The 17,933-nt window shown below is 44.7% G+C and overlaps 1 protein-coding gene across 1 annotated transcript in view; it reads left to right on the top strand.

Annotated features, from left to right (window-relative positions):
* The window catches only part of LOC137413534 (uncharacterized), a 108,698-nt gene that overhangs the window by 77,613 nt on the left and 13,152 nt on the right, over positions 1-17,933 (top strand). Inside the window, exons 7-9 of the mRNA XM_078786275.1 lie at positions 5,579-5,750; positions 6,922-7,004; positions 7,071-7,166. Of these exons, the coding sequence (XP_078642401.1) occupies positions 5,579-5,750; positions 6,922-7,004; positions 7,071-7,166 (351 nt within the window). The remainder of the gene's footprint in view (positions 1-5,578; positions 5,751-6,921; positions 7,005-7,070; positions 7,167-17,933) is intronic.

Below are 17,933 nucleotides of genomic sequence, written 5' to 3'. Positions count from 1 at the left end.
ATATGTATCTGCTACCATGTTAATTTGAGAGTTATACTACTCGTTGTGCAGATACAGAGGTTTAAAAATCTGTGTCCGTATTTACCCCGTTCTCCCCTATGATAGTCCACTTTCCTGATGATACCCTGTTTTTCCATTTTCATTGCTTCGTACTTGCGTCCCTCACTTAAAACCATGTCCATGTCATACCCGACCTCCTGGTCGAGCAGATGCTTTTGAAAATCATCATGTGGGGTGCTCGCAACAATTAACTCGATAATCCGTTCCGAGAGTTCTGCTTCGGAGAAATTGCACAACCTTCCCTTACGTCGGCATCGGTTGACAAAATCATCAATGGACTCTCCTTCTTGCTGCCGAAATCTCATCATTTCCAGCCAATGAATCGGAAAGTTTACATGAATGTCCAACTGATCCTCGAATAATTTATATAATTTATCCGGATCCTTTTTATCTTCCTCACTCAGTCGATGCATTGATTCGCCTCAGTCCTTCGTCTCCCACAGCAATCTGAATCTTGATGGTCTGTCTGGCTTTAGTATCGATGCCCTCGTCCGACAGCACCAAGTTCATTCGTTGCTTGAATAACTTGAAGGTCTCCGCCAGATCCCAGCTGGACCAGTCCATTGTCGGGAACTTCGCCATGTTGAAAAAACACGGAACGTGCCGCCGTGGTAATCCGCAAGAAAAACAAGACCAAACGTCAAACTGCTTGTTGATCTTCACGATCCCGCGCTGCCACCATGTAGTAAGTTCAGGAATCTCCTTCAATCAAGTGGTTTATTAAAGACGATACCAAGCCCTCACAGAGCACACGGCCATCATGACGAGCCACCATCAACCACTGAAGCCACGCCCCTAGACGTCACTACGCAGTACGTAGTACCAATCACAACAACACGAACCATATTGTAGGTGATGCTTAAAATTCAACAAAATATTATGTTCTGACGAAGACGTCATCATGAGATTGGGTGCAGATTTGAATTATTTTCTGCAACAACATATATATTTTGGAACAATTGTGTCTTATCTAAAAATAGTGTACGAGTTGGGATGCAGTCAAGTCACAGCAAGCAGTCATATAGTCTCAAACGTTTATAATATATGAATTCCATGACAAGGAACTTCATACAGGAGGTAATTAGGCCCATCAAAGCCTGCACTATGGTTGCAAACCAGGGTTCTTTGTTCATCATCTATCCTTTATGCTAAGTATCAAGCAAGGAAGCAGCATGCAGCTGCCATCTACGATATAAAACACAATGTCAGTTTGTGTGTTTGTACAGCTGTTTGTCCCCCTTCATAAGGGAAGGTTTTCAAGGCCAATCTTTTAACACGAATGTGTGTTCACCACAGCCTATTTTTGAGGATAAAATAAACTCGAAAAACATTTTCCATAAAATAATAATTATGTCTCTTCCATTGGAATTGTAGATGGTGGCTTGCAAACCGAGCCTCAAGGGCGGTGTGCAACAAACAACACGCATTTTAAGGCCATTTCCCCTGCTAGAGCAAGCGTTAGCCTTGCGGGCCCCATGACAATCTTCTCCATTTTGCCCTATATTCTACATCTCCCCTTGTTAACCCCCTTGCCCGCATTTCTTCTTCCACCACCTTTAACCAAGTCTTTCTCGGTCTTCCCCATCCTCCACTTCCTTCTGCATTCATTTCCATCACTCTTCTCACTCAGTCACTTTCATCCTTCCTCAACAAGTGACCAAACCATCTCAAACTGTTTCTCTTCACAGCATCAATCACAGGCTCTATTCCCATCATCTTTCGCAATTCATCATTTGTCTTCCTCTCTCTCAACGATACTCCGCATATCCACCGAACCATTCATATTTACACCCTTTCCAGCCTTCGTTGCTGCTCTACGTTCATTACCCATGTCTCGCTCCCATAAATCATAACACTTCTCACACATGCAGCATACACCTTTCCCTTCAGCTTCAACGACACTTCCCTCCTCATCAGCACACCACTCAGTTACCAAAACTTCTTCCATGCACATCTCACTCGAGCAACTGTTGCCGAGTCTGGTCCACCTTCTCCATTCAGCATGTCTCCTCGGTAGCAAAATGTTTTCACACCTTCCAGCTGCAGGCCGTCTCCAAGATCCAACTCAACATTTCCTCGATTTGCAACTCCCTCTGTGCACACCTTACACTTGAATGTAGCTGCGACACTGGTTAATGACCCTCTCAGACCACTACATTTTCGATGAACCCACTCAGCGCACATTGTACATTGAAAGGAGTTCACTCTGACACCCTAACTGCACACAGCACACGGCCACTTCCCAGTTCTTGCCACCTCACCACATGCTTTACCACTTGCCATCACCTTCGTCTTTCCGATATTCACCTTCAGACCTTTCACCTCCATACATTCCTTCCACTTGTTCATCTTCTCCTTCAGTCCATCCATACTGTCCCCAATAAACACCAGAGCATCTGCATACAACAACTCCCACGGTAAACCCTACTTTACGTTCTGAGCCAGCACATCCATCACAGCTACAAATAGTAGGGGGCTTAGTACTGAACCCTGATGCACTCCCACCTTCACCTCAAACTCGCCACTGTTCCTGTCCTTCATCCTTACAGCTGTGGCGCTCGCTCTCTTGTACATTGCCATCACGACTCTGATCAACCATTCCTCCACTCCTAACTTCCTCAATGCCAGTGTCACTACTTCACGTGCAACCCTATCGAATGCTTTATCCAGATCAACAAACCCAAGATACAACTTCTTCCTCTTCTCCATATACTTCTCCTGCAACTGCCTTACAATAAAAAGCACGTCTGTTGTTCCTCTTCCTGGCATAAATCCAAACCGCATTTTGTCAATCTTCACTTTCTTCCTTATCCTCCTCTGCAACACACTTTCCAATACCTTCACTCCATGCTCCAATAACTTTATCGCTCTATACGAGCCACAGCCCAGAGGGTCACCTTTCCCCTTGTATAGAGCGACGAGGGTACTCAGTTCCCAATCCACTGGAATGTGGCCTTCTTTCACAACCAGTTTACAGATCTCTGTCATTCTCTTCACACCCCAACTTGCCACTGCCTTCAACATATCTCCCACAACTCCCGTCGGCTCGACCGCTTTTCTACTCTTCATTGCTTTTATCGCTCCCTCAACTTCCTTCTCGGTTATCTTCTCTGCCGGTCCTAAAATTGGGTTACTCTCTATGTTGCCGTCCCATTCATTCTCTGCATTCAACAGCATTTCCATATATCTCTTCCATCTTCCTTTAATTCCATCTGGGTCCACAACGATTTGTCCCACTTCATCCTTCAAGCAACTCACCCCCATCACATTGCACCTCTCTTTCGCTATCTGGTTTGCAATTCTGAATACCGCTCTCTGACCTTCTTCCGAATCCAAGCGTTATCCGATCATTTTCCGACATGCTTCCTGTGCCTTTGCTACCTCTTTCTTTGCAGACTTCTTGGCTGCCTTATAACTTTCATGCTCTGCCTCTTTTGCCCCCGTACCTTTCGCCTTCTGCCACTCCTTGAACTTCTTCCTCCTCTTGTCAGTCCTCTTTCTATCTTCATCATCCCACCACCAGGTTTCCGAGTGGTCGATGGTCCTTTTGTCCATCCACACCAACGGCTCCCAACAGAATATCTTTCATTGACATCCAACAACTTTCAAGCTCAACCACGTCAGCCTCTACCCTACTCAGCCTCTCTTTTAATTCCTCCCTCACTGTCACCTCTTTCAACCTCCACACCTTCATTCTCGGTTGGTACTTCACCCAACGAGATCTCCTCACACCTTTCACCCTTATGTTGCAGACAACCAAGTGGTGCTGTCAAACAGCCTCCTCCCCCGGGATCACCTTTGTGTCCCGGAGGGTCCCCCTATCTCGCCTATGCACCATAAGGTAGTCAACGGTTGTCGTCGACTCACCTGACGTATATGTAACAAGCTTATTATCCGCTTTTTGGAATTGAGTATTACAAATCAACAAACCAGCTCCATCAGCAAACTCCAAAATCCTTTCACCTTCTCCATTCCTCACACCATATCTGTAACCCCCATGAACTCCCTATACCATCTATACTCCTTCCCACATGTCCATTTAGGTCTCCTCCTATCGCAACAACCTCCTCATCTTTCACGTTTTCCATCAGCTTCTCTATCATACACCAGAACTGGTCCTTCTCTTCATCACTCCGACCGACCTGCAGAGCATATCCCGAGATGACATTCACCAAGAGCTTTCCAATCATCATTCTCACCATCATCAACCTTTCACTAACTCTCGTCATACTCACCACACTGTCTACGAACTCCTCAGAAAACATGACACCAACACCATGCACGCCTTCTGGGCACCCTTGCCACACAAACTTGTATTTCTGTCCCTGCCTACCCTTCACCATTCTCAGACCACTTCCCTTCCATCTCGTCTCCTGCGCACAACATATGTCCACTCTTCTTCTGACCAATACTTCCACCACTTCTTCTGATCTCCCTGTCATTGTCCTGACATTCCATGTCCCAAACCTCAGAAACCGATCTCCACATGGGGCATCAGACGTTCATCGTCATAAATGGAGTGATTTATTCCCGTGCTTCGATCGGGAGTTCCCCACCTTGGGTTTTGACGAGAAGGAATGAGGTCCCCCATAGGGTACTTCGGGCTGTACCCTGCCCATATGTAATTGTCATGGTTCCCTTTTTGAGGCAATGCTTTATGGCTGGATGCCCTTCTTGACGCCAACCCTTTTAGTCGCCTCTTACAACATGCAGGGATACAGTGTACCTATTCTAAACCGGGGTACACACCGGATAGTACAGAAGTGTGCAGAAGCATTATTTTAAATAACAATAAATACAAGGTGAAATTCACTGCATGTGATGTACAATGTGTACAGAGTAAAATGAGTGTTCATTTATTAATGTCTAATAAATAAAGAAGATATAATTAAGCAACCTGGCACAAGGCCGAGGCTTCAGACTTTGGCACGCTCATGAGGCTGCACCGTGAAATAAACTGTTCCAACCCTTCATTTTCGACGGGCTTTTTACTAGTTAGTTATAATCTTTGATATGACTCCATCAAGGTTTGATCCCCTGAACTCTCCTATAAAAAATCCCTATAAAATATTTAATCCCCTATAAAAAATGTCGCCATTATGTCAAGTGTAGTTTAAAAAAAGTGCAGATGCCAGGGATTGAACCCAGGGCCTCACACATGCAAAGCATGCGCTCTACCACTGAGCTACCTCCCCTACATGCTCTCATTTTGAACCTTTGCGTTTCAAGTCGCAGTTCAGGAAAATAAATACAAAGTTTGACTTTTCGCATCTCAAGCTTAAGTCGTGCATCACCGGTATTGCTCGTTAACATTTCCGATAAACACAAGTATTTATGCACAATTTGATCCATTTTTTAAAACATTTTAAACTTAAATCAACTTTTTCGAATATTAAGTATATAACCATCAACATCACTGAATTTAATTGAGCTTTATAATGAGAATGTTATGTGTGTATACACACTGCTGACTGCATGATAACTTTGATGGGGTTAACAATCCATCTGTTTGCTCCAGGTGCCAATGTGCAAGCTCAGGCAACAGATGGTGCAAGCGTACTGCATGAAGCTGCAAACTATGGCGACCCGGCCTGCACCTCCCTTTTACTGCAGTACGGGGCCGATGTTCACTTACCCAAAAAAACGGGCCACCTGCCCCTCCACGGATCCGCATATCGAGGACACCTTGCGTAAGCGTTTCCCCTTCTGTCCTTCTCATCTTGCGAAACACATCAGTTTTAACAAGCATCGTGTGCTGATAATATTACCGCAATTTTGGTTTAACGCTCAATATTAACCACTTTGTCATTGATGACCATCAAGTCCCGGCAATGTGCGTTCACATGGATGAAAGCACCTTGAGGACAGAATCTTCCGCCAGTATGAGGTGACCACTAGGTGTATGCCAACCAAGAAATTCATTGAAACTGAATTACAAATTCAGTTATGGGAACTATTTCATTTTGGGAATTACAAACTGGGAACTATTTCATTTTTGGGTCAAAGTCCTCAACATTTTTGAACTATTTCTTTCGAAACTGAAAGGGAAGCAATCTATGAGAGCAAATTCCTTTCCAAAGCTGCTCTCCCCTCTGGGCCGGTGCTCCTGCCTCATACCTAGCTCGGCTTCACGCTGTTGAAACCAAAGCTTTCAAAATCATTGGAATCTCCCGCGATGAAGCTGATTGTGAGGGCCTTTAACTCACTCACCGCAGGCAGGTTGGTGGTCTTTCTGTCTTCTACCGACTCCTCTCCGGCCTTGCTCCCCCAGCTCTCTCTGGGCTCTGTCCCCCAAATATTCCTACAGGTCGCACAAGATCTGCCAGCAACCCTCTTATGGTTAAATTGCCAAAATCAAGACTCTCTGCTCACCTTCACTCCTTCATTCCTCTTTTCTCCCGCCTCTGGAACAAACTCCCTCACTCTCTTCAATCCCTCTCCTCCCTCCAGGTCTTTAAAACAGCTGTTCACCACAATCTCTTATCTTCCCCCATCGAAAACCTTGATATTTTCTACCCCCGTTAATTCAACCCAGATCCACTTTTTTGAAATACCAACTTCTTTCCTGCAAGTCCTTGGTGTCCATGTGTTTTATACCTCTCCCACCTCCCCCCAAGCCCTCTCCCTCCCACAGATCTCCCGATGTCCCTGCTCTCAAATGTTGTGTTTGTGTGCTTACCCTTCTCTCCCCACCTTGTCTACCGCTCCCCTTATTATGTTTTATGTGTCTGTTTGATTTTTTTGTGTGATTAATGTTAGCTCTTTCACGAGCCTCGATCTTGTATACAAAAAAAAGAAAAAAAAGAAGTCTTCTTCCCCCCTCGACCCCATGAGAAAAATGAGTTGTGTGATTTGTGCCAGGGTCCTGGAGATGTTGCTGCCTTTGACAAAACGCAACGTGGTGTATCGGAGTGGGATCAGCCCACTGCATTCGGCCGCAGCAGGTGAGCATTCCCAATGTGTGAAACTACTCCTGTCGCATGGATACAGCGTAAACTACCCTCTTGCAGGGCATGTGGCTCAGAACTACAATGACAAGCGCCGCTCAGCGTTATTCTTTGCAGTTTCGAATGGAGATTTGAACACAGCCCGCTTACTATTGGAAGGTATGGCCCTTTTTTTGTCTTCGTGGAATGATTTTTGGGAGCATTTTCACATGAAAGAATAAGCAGTCATTATGGTATGTTTTTTTAATTGTGATGTGACACTCCATGGACTAAATATTCAAATAAACAAGACGTAAACTGTTTTCACTTGCACTTTACACTTATTTTTAGCTGTAACAATTAGAACCACCCAAACCAAAGAAAAAAAAACAATCAATGCCAAGCACAGGAAGTGGGCCTAGAAATAAAATGTTCTGATTCCAGCACGGAGAAAGTAATAAGCATTAAACGTGCATGGTTTTTAGAGCGAAATATTTTTCCTGCACAATACGTGAATGTTACATGATATTACTGAGAATACCTGGAACGTTGTGTTAGCATCTAGGTGATGTAAAGTGAGGCCAAAAATCACCAACCTTAACCAACAGCGCTTTGGCCTTGAGCAGATGTTGTCTCAAGCGGACTGGCAAAAAAAAAAAAGGTCGCCAAAAAAACAAACAAAAAAGGAGGCCGACGTGAGGAAATGAAAGTTACATAGGCTGATTAAAAAGATCTAAGAACAGGTTACCCACAATAACTGTAGGCCAGGACTCATGAGTATCCGTTTTTTAAATTACTTTTGAATATATATACTGGATATATTATTATTGTATTTTTTTTCAAAGAAAGAAAGGCACTTCCAACGAGAAGGTAAAACCTGATTTCTACTCCGCAAATTTGAGCAAATAAGCAAGAGCAGACCTGGTCTCAGGCAATGATTCACTTGCTTCACATTAGGCTTCCCCGGGAAAACAGACCACGAGCCCCGGCACGTACCAGATTTTTACGGCGTAGTCCGCAGGGCAATGCCGCCTGGAACAGTTTTTGCCTGTCCGTCCGGTGTGTGTGTATGTATGTATGTCCCTTGTGGGTTTATTCCCTTTAAAATTAGTTTTCTCTGAAACCTTTGGTCTGATTGACACGAAATTTTCAACATAGCAGCACCTCCTCCGGTAGAATTTGAACCATAATTATAATGTCATATATCATGTGGTATGGGTGCCATCTCGGAAAAACCGAAAATCGCTGCACCTCCATATCTCCGAAACCGCTCCATGGGAAAAAATTGAAAGGTGGCTCATTGCAATGTACTCCCCATGGGAGATGGCATATGTTAATGATGATGTCATATGTGCCTTCATTATGATGTCATAAATCGAAAAGTACAACGCTTGATCCGATCGGTATGAAATTTCGTGACCTAGGGATAAATTGGTCAAGAAAAAAAATTGATGACGTCATCGGCCAGGTGGTTCGGCAGCCATATTTTTCCGGCATAACCCGTAAGGCAATGCCGTCTGGAACAACATTTGTTTTCCATCCGGTGTATGTATTTCTGTCCCTCACAAACATCCACCAGCAGAGCTGAGGATCTGATCACATGACAGGGAGACAGTAGATCCTCCACTCAGCAGATCCAAGTCCAGCTACACAATTCTTAGACTATCGGTCTTGTTATTTACCATGCTTGTGAGATACCCGTGCTCGTCACGGGTGGGAGGCCAAAAGCAAACAGGCAATGCAGATACGGCGAATGCTAAAGCATGAAACCAATAAATTCCACATTCCTGTAGTCTCAGTCGCACGCCAGACATGGACAGCACGTTCGTGAAGGACTTCCATGAAAACCGTACCCGTTCGCAAATAAACGGGTACGTTCACGTATAGAAACATAGATCGTGGGTCCGTGGTGAATCTGCATATGGCGATCCGCGAAGTTCATGTTTAGAAGGTAGAAACCATCATGGCATGTCGTCATTCACTTGAACTCGATATCTCTTTTTTCATTCCAAAAAACATAACTCCAATCACAAATTAATCCCAAAATAAACTTTTAACAACATTGTTAATGTTTCCTTCATTGTAAAAACTACCAAGTCAACAGTTAAAAGGATTTTGAGCCGATAGGTGTTACGGCCTTGGCAAGATCGATGGAGACAGCGATCTGTTGGCTTATACACCACCCAAATAGCTTTAAAAAAAAAAAATTCTTATTTTTTTTTTTGTATACAAGATCGAGGCTCGTGAAAGAGCGAACATTAATCACACAGAAAGACAAACAGACACACAAAACAAATAACATCGGGAGCGGTAGACAAGATGGGGAGAGAGGGGGAAGGACACAAACACAATATTTGAGAGCAGGGACCGAGAGACATGGAGACATCGAGAGAACTGTGGGAGGGAGAGGGCTTTGGGGGGGAGGCATGGGAAGGGGGGGGGGGGGGTGGGAGAGGTATAAAACATATGGACACTGCCAGGACTTCCAGGAAAGAAGTTGGAATTTCAAACAAGGTGGATCTGGGGTGAATTAGTGGGGGTAGCTATGTGGCTATGTGGACTTCTCTCATGTAGAGATTAAACTCATGTTGTTTGAACTTTGGCCGAGGTCATTATTTACTTTTAATGATGTTTATATACGAATCAAAAAGAAGATAATTGGTTTTGCTTTGTCCTTTCCGCATATCTCGTGGGATTGTCAGTTGGAGAAATGACCGTGATGGCGGGGAGGAGGTTGGCATTCTCTCAATCAGGGATTCAACCCATGTCCTTATGAAAGGTCTTTGTCCGAGGTCACCGAGTCCGATCGGTGCAGCCGTGTAGCGATCGGTGCAGATGTTTGTGTGGTACCCAGGAAAATAACGTTATGCGGGAGTCCAAACCTGAAAATGCTGGAGGCCAAAGCTGAAATTGGAAAAACAATATAGCCTATTTTACTCAAGGGGATCCCAGGATTATCCACCCAAAATATCGTTGCGATCGGTTCAGCCGTTTTTGCGGTACCATCAAACGGACGGACAGACAGACAGACGGATGGACATTTGGTGAATTATAGTAAGATGGCTGCTTCCGGTCATGCACTGGTGCTTGCCTGAGACCGGGTCTGCTGTTGTTATTCGCTCAAATTTGCAGAGTGGATCGAGTTTTACTTTCTGGTTGGAAGCACCCTTCTTTCTTTTAAAATGTATAATCCCAAACGCCCCAATTTTTATATATATATATATATATATATATTATCTTGGGCTAGTCTATTGACAGTGAAACAAGTAGGGAAGAGCAGATCTAGCCTTTGGCGTTGTTTTGTTCATGATATACAAACTTTGTCAGGCCTATCATAGACAATTGCCAAATGGGCAAAAAAATTCTTCCAAAACACCTTTTCTTGGCTTTACAAAGAGGTGAAGTTTATTTCTTTTCTCTCCACTATCAAAGTGCCTCCATAATTTCCAATTGCAAACGTTTTGTCTCCTGTTGCTGAACTCTCCCCTTTTCTATTTTCACAACCCTGGCTGTTTGTTCGAATTCAATGGCTTCACATTGGCAGACTAATTCCCATTCGAAAGTGATTTCAATGCCAGGTAAATATTATTTAGCAAAGTTGGATTGAAATTTTTAATTGGATAGATAGAGGAAGAACAATTTCAATAATGAGAGAAAAGGGAAAACTCAAGCAAAAGGACTACTTGTGTTTAATTGCTGCACCAGTCTCAATCGACGAGATGTTACACATTGTGAATATTACAATGTGGAGGCAGGAATGACAAGATAATTGAAGAACAAAATTACGGGTTTTAATTGCCAATTCATTAAAACCAAGAGCTGGTGGAAATAACTTTGTGTCAAAGTTGAGCATTTACAATTGTATGCCAAATTATGGACTGTAAAGGCATCCATTTTCCATTTACAACAGAGCAAGTCTATCAATTATTCAACCTGTAGCAAGACTAATTGGCAACACAGATTAATAATAGGGAAACCAGACCGTCAGAGGGAATGTTCTAGTGATTTGCTGAGAATTTCAGACAATAATGTTGCACGGTCGATGTCAAATAAACCGTAAAGTCAAATCCCACAGAGGATAAAGCTTCATGGAAACATCTCGACACTCGACTTCAAATCCATCGGAGGAGCTCTAAACCTTTTCCCCCAAAATAACTTTATCTTCATGCGCATTGGTTTGTACACTTCTAATCACAGCCTTTGTTTGTTGTAGTTTGTCATATTAATAGCCAGCACCTGTTTTGTGAGGAATGAGCAGTACACCACATGCACAAGGTCTCATATCAACAGTGTCCTTCAGAGGAGAGTGTTCGGTGACTCTTTCAGCTGCACTCGCTCACATCACCGACCTCGTTGTGCAGGATATTTAGGCCATTCCAGTGGGATATTCATACGAACAAAGAGTTGTTAAATTAAACAAATACAATTCACAATATCACAGTGTTTCATAATGCAAATTATTTGAGGCCTGCATTTCACGCTTATCGTAGGCCGACGTGCTCTTACATCCAAAATGGATGTTGATAGTATGTTACATTTTCTCAAATGTCATTTCACAGACGATGATTTGTTATTCGATACAAGTTCTACATGGCTTTCCCGCTCAAAAAAAAAATCTCACGAAGCAAGTACAGGCAACCTGCACCATGAGAGAGGTTTTGGTGTTTTGTGGGACATGGAAAACTAAAATATGCTAATTACACAATTGATTGACTGTGTGCTCTTCCAAAATGTCAAGAAGGAGCTAATCTACCTAATATGCAGGCGAAAATGGCGAATTATACATACAATTATATATACTGGATATATATATATTTTTTTGTGGTTGCTCTTTAATAGTCATTATTATCCCACCTTATGCGGTCGATCGGGGGAAGCTTGGCCCAAGTCTTTCACGAACCGGCCTGGCCAGGCCTGACATTCGACTAGTTAGGCAGGAATTAGAAGTTTGGCCATGGTGCCGGCGATACTCTCCTACTAGTTGTGAAGGACACCATGGGATATTTAACATCCACCAACCCATGCTGCCAGACGGGCCTCTCAGTTTATTGTTCGTCCGAGGGATGTTCATCCATATATACACACACACACACACACACACATATATATATATATATATATATATATATATATATATATATATATATATACAGTATATATATATATATATATATATATATATATATATATATATATATATATATATATATATATATATAGTTACAAGCGTTGGGAATGAGGACCTGAGTCCTAAACGTCACTCCCGACTAAGTGTGTTATAGGGTGACTCATGTCAGCGATCCTAAGTCCTATCCCAAACCCGCCAGGCTGAGGACCACAAGCTGGCTGAGTGGTTTTTGGAAGCTTGAACTTTTGACAAAGTGCAAAGAGTTCAAACTGCCACACTGGCAGCTCAAGGGAGCTTGCAAACCGATCCGAAAACGTCAATCAAACAAAATGAAATACAATCAATTTACTTCAAATAATGCAAAACGATACAATCATCAAATCATATAAGTATAAGTAGGACAGACTTAATTAATTAATAATTACAGACTGAAACAATTAACACAGGCCACATACAACCGATACGAAAGGCCGACACAACATCGCACACACAACACTCGATCTAACCCAGGGAAAGGAAGGGAAGCAAATTAATAAAATAATATTTGCAGGGAATTGAAATAAAACGGGATATGAGGATGGGAATGGAATGGGGTTCAGGCCTGTTTGGAGAGCAGCTTCATCAACGTTCGTCAGAGCGGGGCTTGGCGGGAACCAAGGTTCATCAACGTTCTGCAATTCCTTTCTCCTTTGATCCCATTCCTTTCATCAACCTCCTTCATACAATACAGAAAATCCCTCAGGAAGTTCATCAAGGTCGACTCCTTGATATAGCACATGCCAAGCCCGTTCACAGAATGAAGCATGGATCGCTTTTTCACCACCCCAAAGAAGCGCCTTTTTCCACACAATACGCTATTTTCCTTTTTGTCCACCTCCTTCATGCACAATGAATCCTTCAGGAAGTTCGAATAGGTCGAGTCTCTCACACCAACAAGCTCACCAAAGCCGATCACACCACGAGCAAGGATCGCTTTTTCACTACCCCGCCAAGAGCCGCTCTTCTTCTCTCTCCTTTTTACCCTTTTCTGCACATTCTTGCTTAAAAGAAAAAGGGTTGAATCGTTTTCAAAGCTGTTTTGTGCACCACCACTAACAGTTAAAATCACGTGGCATAAAGGGAGTGGATATGGCGTAAACTTTAAGAAAAGGGAAAAATAAATACGAAAAGGTCCTATTTGGGGATCACAACTGAACTGGCAATTCTATGCAATACACCCAAAACAACATGTCCCCTAAATAATTGACATCCCCAAAAACGTAACAATATGTATAAATATATATATACAAACTTCATATATATATATATATATATATATATATATATATATATATATGTGTGTGTGTGTGTGTGTGTGTGTGTGTGTGTGTGTGTGTGTGTGTGTGTGTGTGTATATATGTGCATATAACAACAACACAACATCCATGTTAAGGCCATTTTCCCTGCTAGAGCAGGGGTTAGCCTTGCTGTCCCCATGACAATCTTCTCCATTTTGCCCTATTTTCTGCATCTCTCCTTGTTAACCCCCTTGCCCGCATTTCTTCTTCCACCATCTTAAGCCAAGTCTTTCTCGGTCTTCCCCGTCCTCTACTTCCTTCTACATTCATTTCCATCACTCTTCTCAACCAGTCACTTTCATCCTTCCTCAACACATGACCAAACCATCTCAACCTGTTCCTCTTCACAGCATCAATCACAGGGGCTCTATTCCCATCATCTTTCGCAATTCATCATTTGTCTTCCTCTCTCTCAACGATACTCCGCACATCCACCGAACCATTCGCATTTCCACCCTTTCCAGCCTTCGTTGCTGCTCTACATTCATGACCCATGTCTCGCTCCCATAAATTATAACACTTCTCACACATGCAGCATACACCTTTCCCTTCAGCTTCAACGACACTCCCCTCCTCTTCAGCACGCCACTCAGTTCCCGAAACTTATTCCATGCACATCTCACTCTCGCAACCGTTGACGAGTCTGATCCACCTTCTCCATTCAGCATGTCTCCGAGGTAGCAAAATGTTTTCACACCTTCCAGCTTCATGCCGTCTCCAAGATCCAACTCAACATTTCCTCCATCTGCAGCTCCCTCTGAGCACACCTTACATTTGAATGTAGCTGTCACACTGGTTAATGACCCTCCGAGACCACTACATTTTTGATGAACCCAATCAGCGCACATTGTACATTGAATGGAGTTCACTCCGACACCCTTCCTGCACACAGCACATGGCCACTTCCCAGTTCTTTCCACCTCACCACATGCTTTACCACTTGCAATCACCTCCGTCTTTCCTATAATCACCTTCAGACCTTTTGTCTCCATACATTCCTTCCACTTGTTCATCGTTTCCTTCAGTCCGTCCATACTTTCCACAATCAACACCAGAGCATCTGCATACACCAACTCCCACGGTAAACCCTCCTTTACGTTCTGAGCCAGCACCTCCATCACAGCTACAAATAGTAGTGGACTTAGTACCGACCCCTGATGCACTCCCACCTTCACCTCAAACTCACCACTGTTCCCGTCCTTCGTCCTTACAGCTGTGCACGCTCTTTTGTACATTGCCATCACAACTCTGATCAACCATTCCTCCACTTCTAACTTCCTCAATGCCCATGTCAATAATTCGTGTGGAACCCTTGACTGTCTTTCCCTCGCGGTCCCCATGTACTGTCTTTCCCTCGCGGTCCCCATGTACTGTCTTTGTCTTTCCCTCGCGGTCCCCATGTGCTGTTTTTGTCTTTCCCTCGCGGTCCCCATGTACTGTCTTTCCCTCGCGGTCCCCATGTGCTGTTTTTGTCTTTCCCTCGCGGTCCCCATGAACTGTCTTTCCCTCGCGGTCCCCATGTACTGTCTTTCCCTCGCGGTCCCCATGTACTGTCTTTCCCTCGCGGTCCCCATGTACTTTCTTTCCCTCGCGGTCCCCATGTACTGTCTTTGTCTTTCCCTCGCGGTCCCCATGTGCTGTTTTTGTCTTTCCCTTGCGGTCCCCATGTACTGTCTTTCCCTCGCGGTCCCCATGTGCTGTCTTTGTCTTTCCCTCGCGGTCCCCATGTACTGTCTTTGTCTTTCCCTCGCGGTCCCTATGTGCTGTCTTTGTCTTTCCCTCGCGGTCCCCATGTGCTGTTTTTGTCTTTCCCTCGCGGTCCCCATGTACTGTCTTTCCCTCGCGGTCCCCATGTACTGTCTTTCCCTCGCGGTCCCCATGTACTGTCTTTGTCTTTCCCTCGCGGTCCCCATGTGCTGTTTTTGTCTTTCCCTCGTGGTCCCCATGTACTGTCTTTGTCTTTCCCTCGCGGTCCCCATGTGCTGTTTTTGTCTTTCCCTCGCGGTCCCTATGTGCTGTCTTTGTCTTTCCCTCGCGGTCCCCATGTGCTGTTTTTGTCTTTCCCTCATGGTCCCCATGTACTGTCTTTGTCTTTCCCTCGCGGTCCCCATGTGCTGTTTTTGTCTTTCCCTCGCGGTCCCCATGTACTGTCTTTGTCTTTCCCTCGCGGTCCCCATGTACTGTCTTTGTCTTTCCCTCGCGGTCCCCATGTGCTGTTTTTGTCTTTCCCTCGCGGTCCCCATGTACTGTCTTTCCCTCGCGGTCCCCATGTGCTGTTTTTGTCTTTCCCTCGCGGTCCCCATGTACTGTCTTTCCCTCGCGGTCCCCATGTACTGTCTTTCCCTCGCGGTCCCCATGTACTGTCTTTGTCTTTCCCTCGCGGTCCCCATGTGCTGTTTTTGTCTTTCCCTCGCGGTCCCCATGTGCTGTCTTTGTCTTTCCCTCACGGTCCCCATGTGCTGTTTTTGTCTTTCCCTCGCGGTCCCCATGTACTGTCTTTCCCTCGCGGTCCCCATGTGCTGTTTTTGTCTTTCCCTCGCGGTCCCCATGTACTGTCTTTGTCTTTCCCTCGCGGTCCCTATGTGCTGTCTTTGTCTTTCCCTCGCGGTCCCCATGTGCTGTTTTTGTCTTTCCCTCGCGGTCCCCATGTACTGTCTTTCCCTCGCGGTCCCCATGTACTGTCTTTGTCTTTCCCTCGCGGTTGTCAGCTCTTTCACGAGCCTCGATTCAGTATAGAAAAAAATAAATAAAATAAAAAACCCTATCGAATGCTTTCTCCAGATCAACAAACCCAAGAAACAACTTCTTCCTCTGCTCCATGTACTTCTCCTGCAACTGCCTCACAATAAAGAGCGCATCTGTCGTTCCTCTTCCTGGCATAAATCCAAACTGCATTTCGTCGATCTTCACCTTCTTCCTTATCCAACTCTCCAACACCCTTTCCAATACCTTCATTCCATGCTCCAATAACTTTATCGCTCGGTACGAGCCACACTCCAGAGGGTCACCTTTCCCGTTGTATAGAGGGATGAGGGTACTCAGTTCCCAAGCCACTGGAATGCAGCCTTCTTTCACCACCAGATTACAGATCTCTGTCATTCTCTTCACACCCCAACATCCTGCTGCCTTCAAAATATCTCCCACAACTCCCGTCGGACCTCCCACTTTTCTACTCTTCATTGCTTTTATTGCTTCCTCAACCTCCTTCTCAGTTATCTTCTCTGCCGGTCCTAAAACTGGGTTACTCTCTATGTTGTCATCCCATTCATTCTCTGTATTCAACAGCATTTCCATATATCTTTTCCATCTTCCTTTAATTCCATCTGGGTCCACAACGATTTGTCCCACTTCATCCTTCAAGCAACTCACCCCCATCACATCACACCTCTCTTTCGCTATGTGCTTTGCAATCCTGAATACTGCTTTCTGACCCTCTTCCGAATCCAAGCGTTGTCCGAACATTCTCCTACATGCCTCCTGCGCCTTTGCTACCTCTTTCTTTGCAGCCTTCTTGGCTGCCTTATAACTTTCATGCTCTGCTTTTTCTGCTCCCATACCCTTCGCCTTTTGCCACTCCTTGAACTTCTTCCTCTTCTTGTCAATCCGCTTTCCAACTTCATCATCCCACCACCATGTTTCGGAGTGCCTCGGTGGTCCTTTGTCCATCCACATACCTCACCAACGGCTCCCAATAGACGATCTTTCATTGACATCCAACCACGTTCAAGCTCAACCACATCATCCTCTACCCTACTCAGCCTCTCTTTTAATGCCTCTCTTACTGTCACCTCTTTCAACCTCCACACCTTCATTCTCGGTTGGTACTTCACCCGCCGAGCTCTCCCCGCACCTTTCACCCTTATGTCGCAGACAACCAAGTGGTGCTATGAAACAGCCTCCTCCCCCGGGATCACCTTTGTGTCCCGGAGGTGCCCCCTATCTCGCCTACGCACCATCAGGTAGTCAACGGTTGTCGTCGACCCACCTGACATGTATGTAACAAGCTTATTATCCCTTTTCTGGAACTGAGTATTACAAATCAACAAATCAGCTCCATCAGCAAACTCCAAAATTCTTTCACCTTCTCCATTTCTCACACCATATCCGTAACCCCCATGAACTCCCTCAAAACCGTCCATACTCATTCCTACATGTCCATTTAGGTCTCGTCCTACCACAACAACTTCCTCATCTTTCATGTTTTCCATCAGCTTCTCTATCGCACACCAGAACTTGTCCTTCTCTTCATCGCTCCGACCAACCTGCGGAGCATATCCCGAGATGACGTTCACCAAGAGCTTTCCAATCATCATTTTCACCATCATCAACCGATCACTCACTCCAGTCACACTCACCACACTGTCTACAAACTCCTCAGAAAACAGGACACCAACAGCATTCACGGCCTCCGGGCACCCTTGCAACACAAACTTGTATTTCTGTCCCTGCCTACCCTTCACCATTCTCACACCACTTCCCTTC

This window comes from Myxine glutinosa, chromosome 11 (assembly GCF_964187855.1).
Source record: "Myxine glutinosa chromosome 11, kmMyxGlut1.1, whole genome shotgun sequence".
In the NCBI taxonomy this organism is placed as follows: Eukaryota; Metazoa; Chordata; class Myxini; order Myxiniformes; family Myxinidae; genus Myxine; species Myxine glutinosa.
Note: the sequence above shows the minus strand (reverse complement) of the source record. Positions and strands in the feature narration are given on the sequence as shown.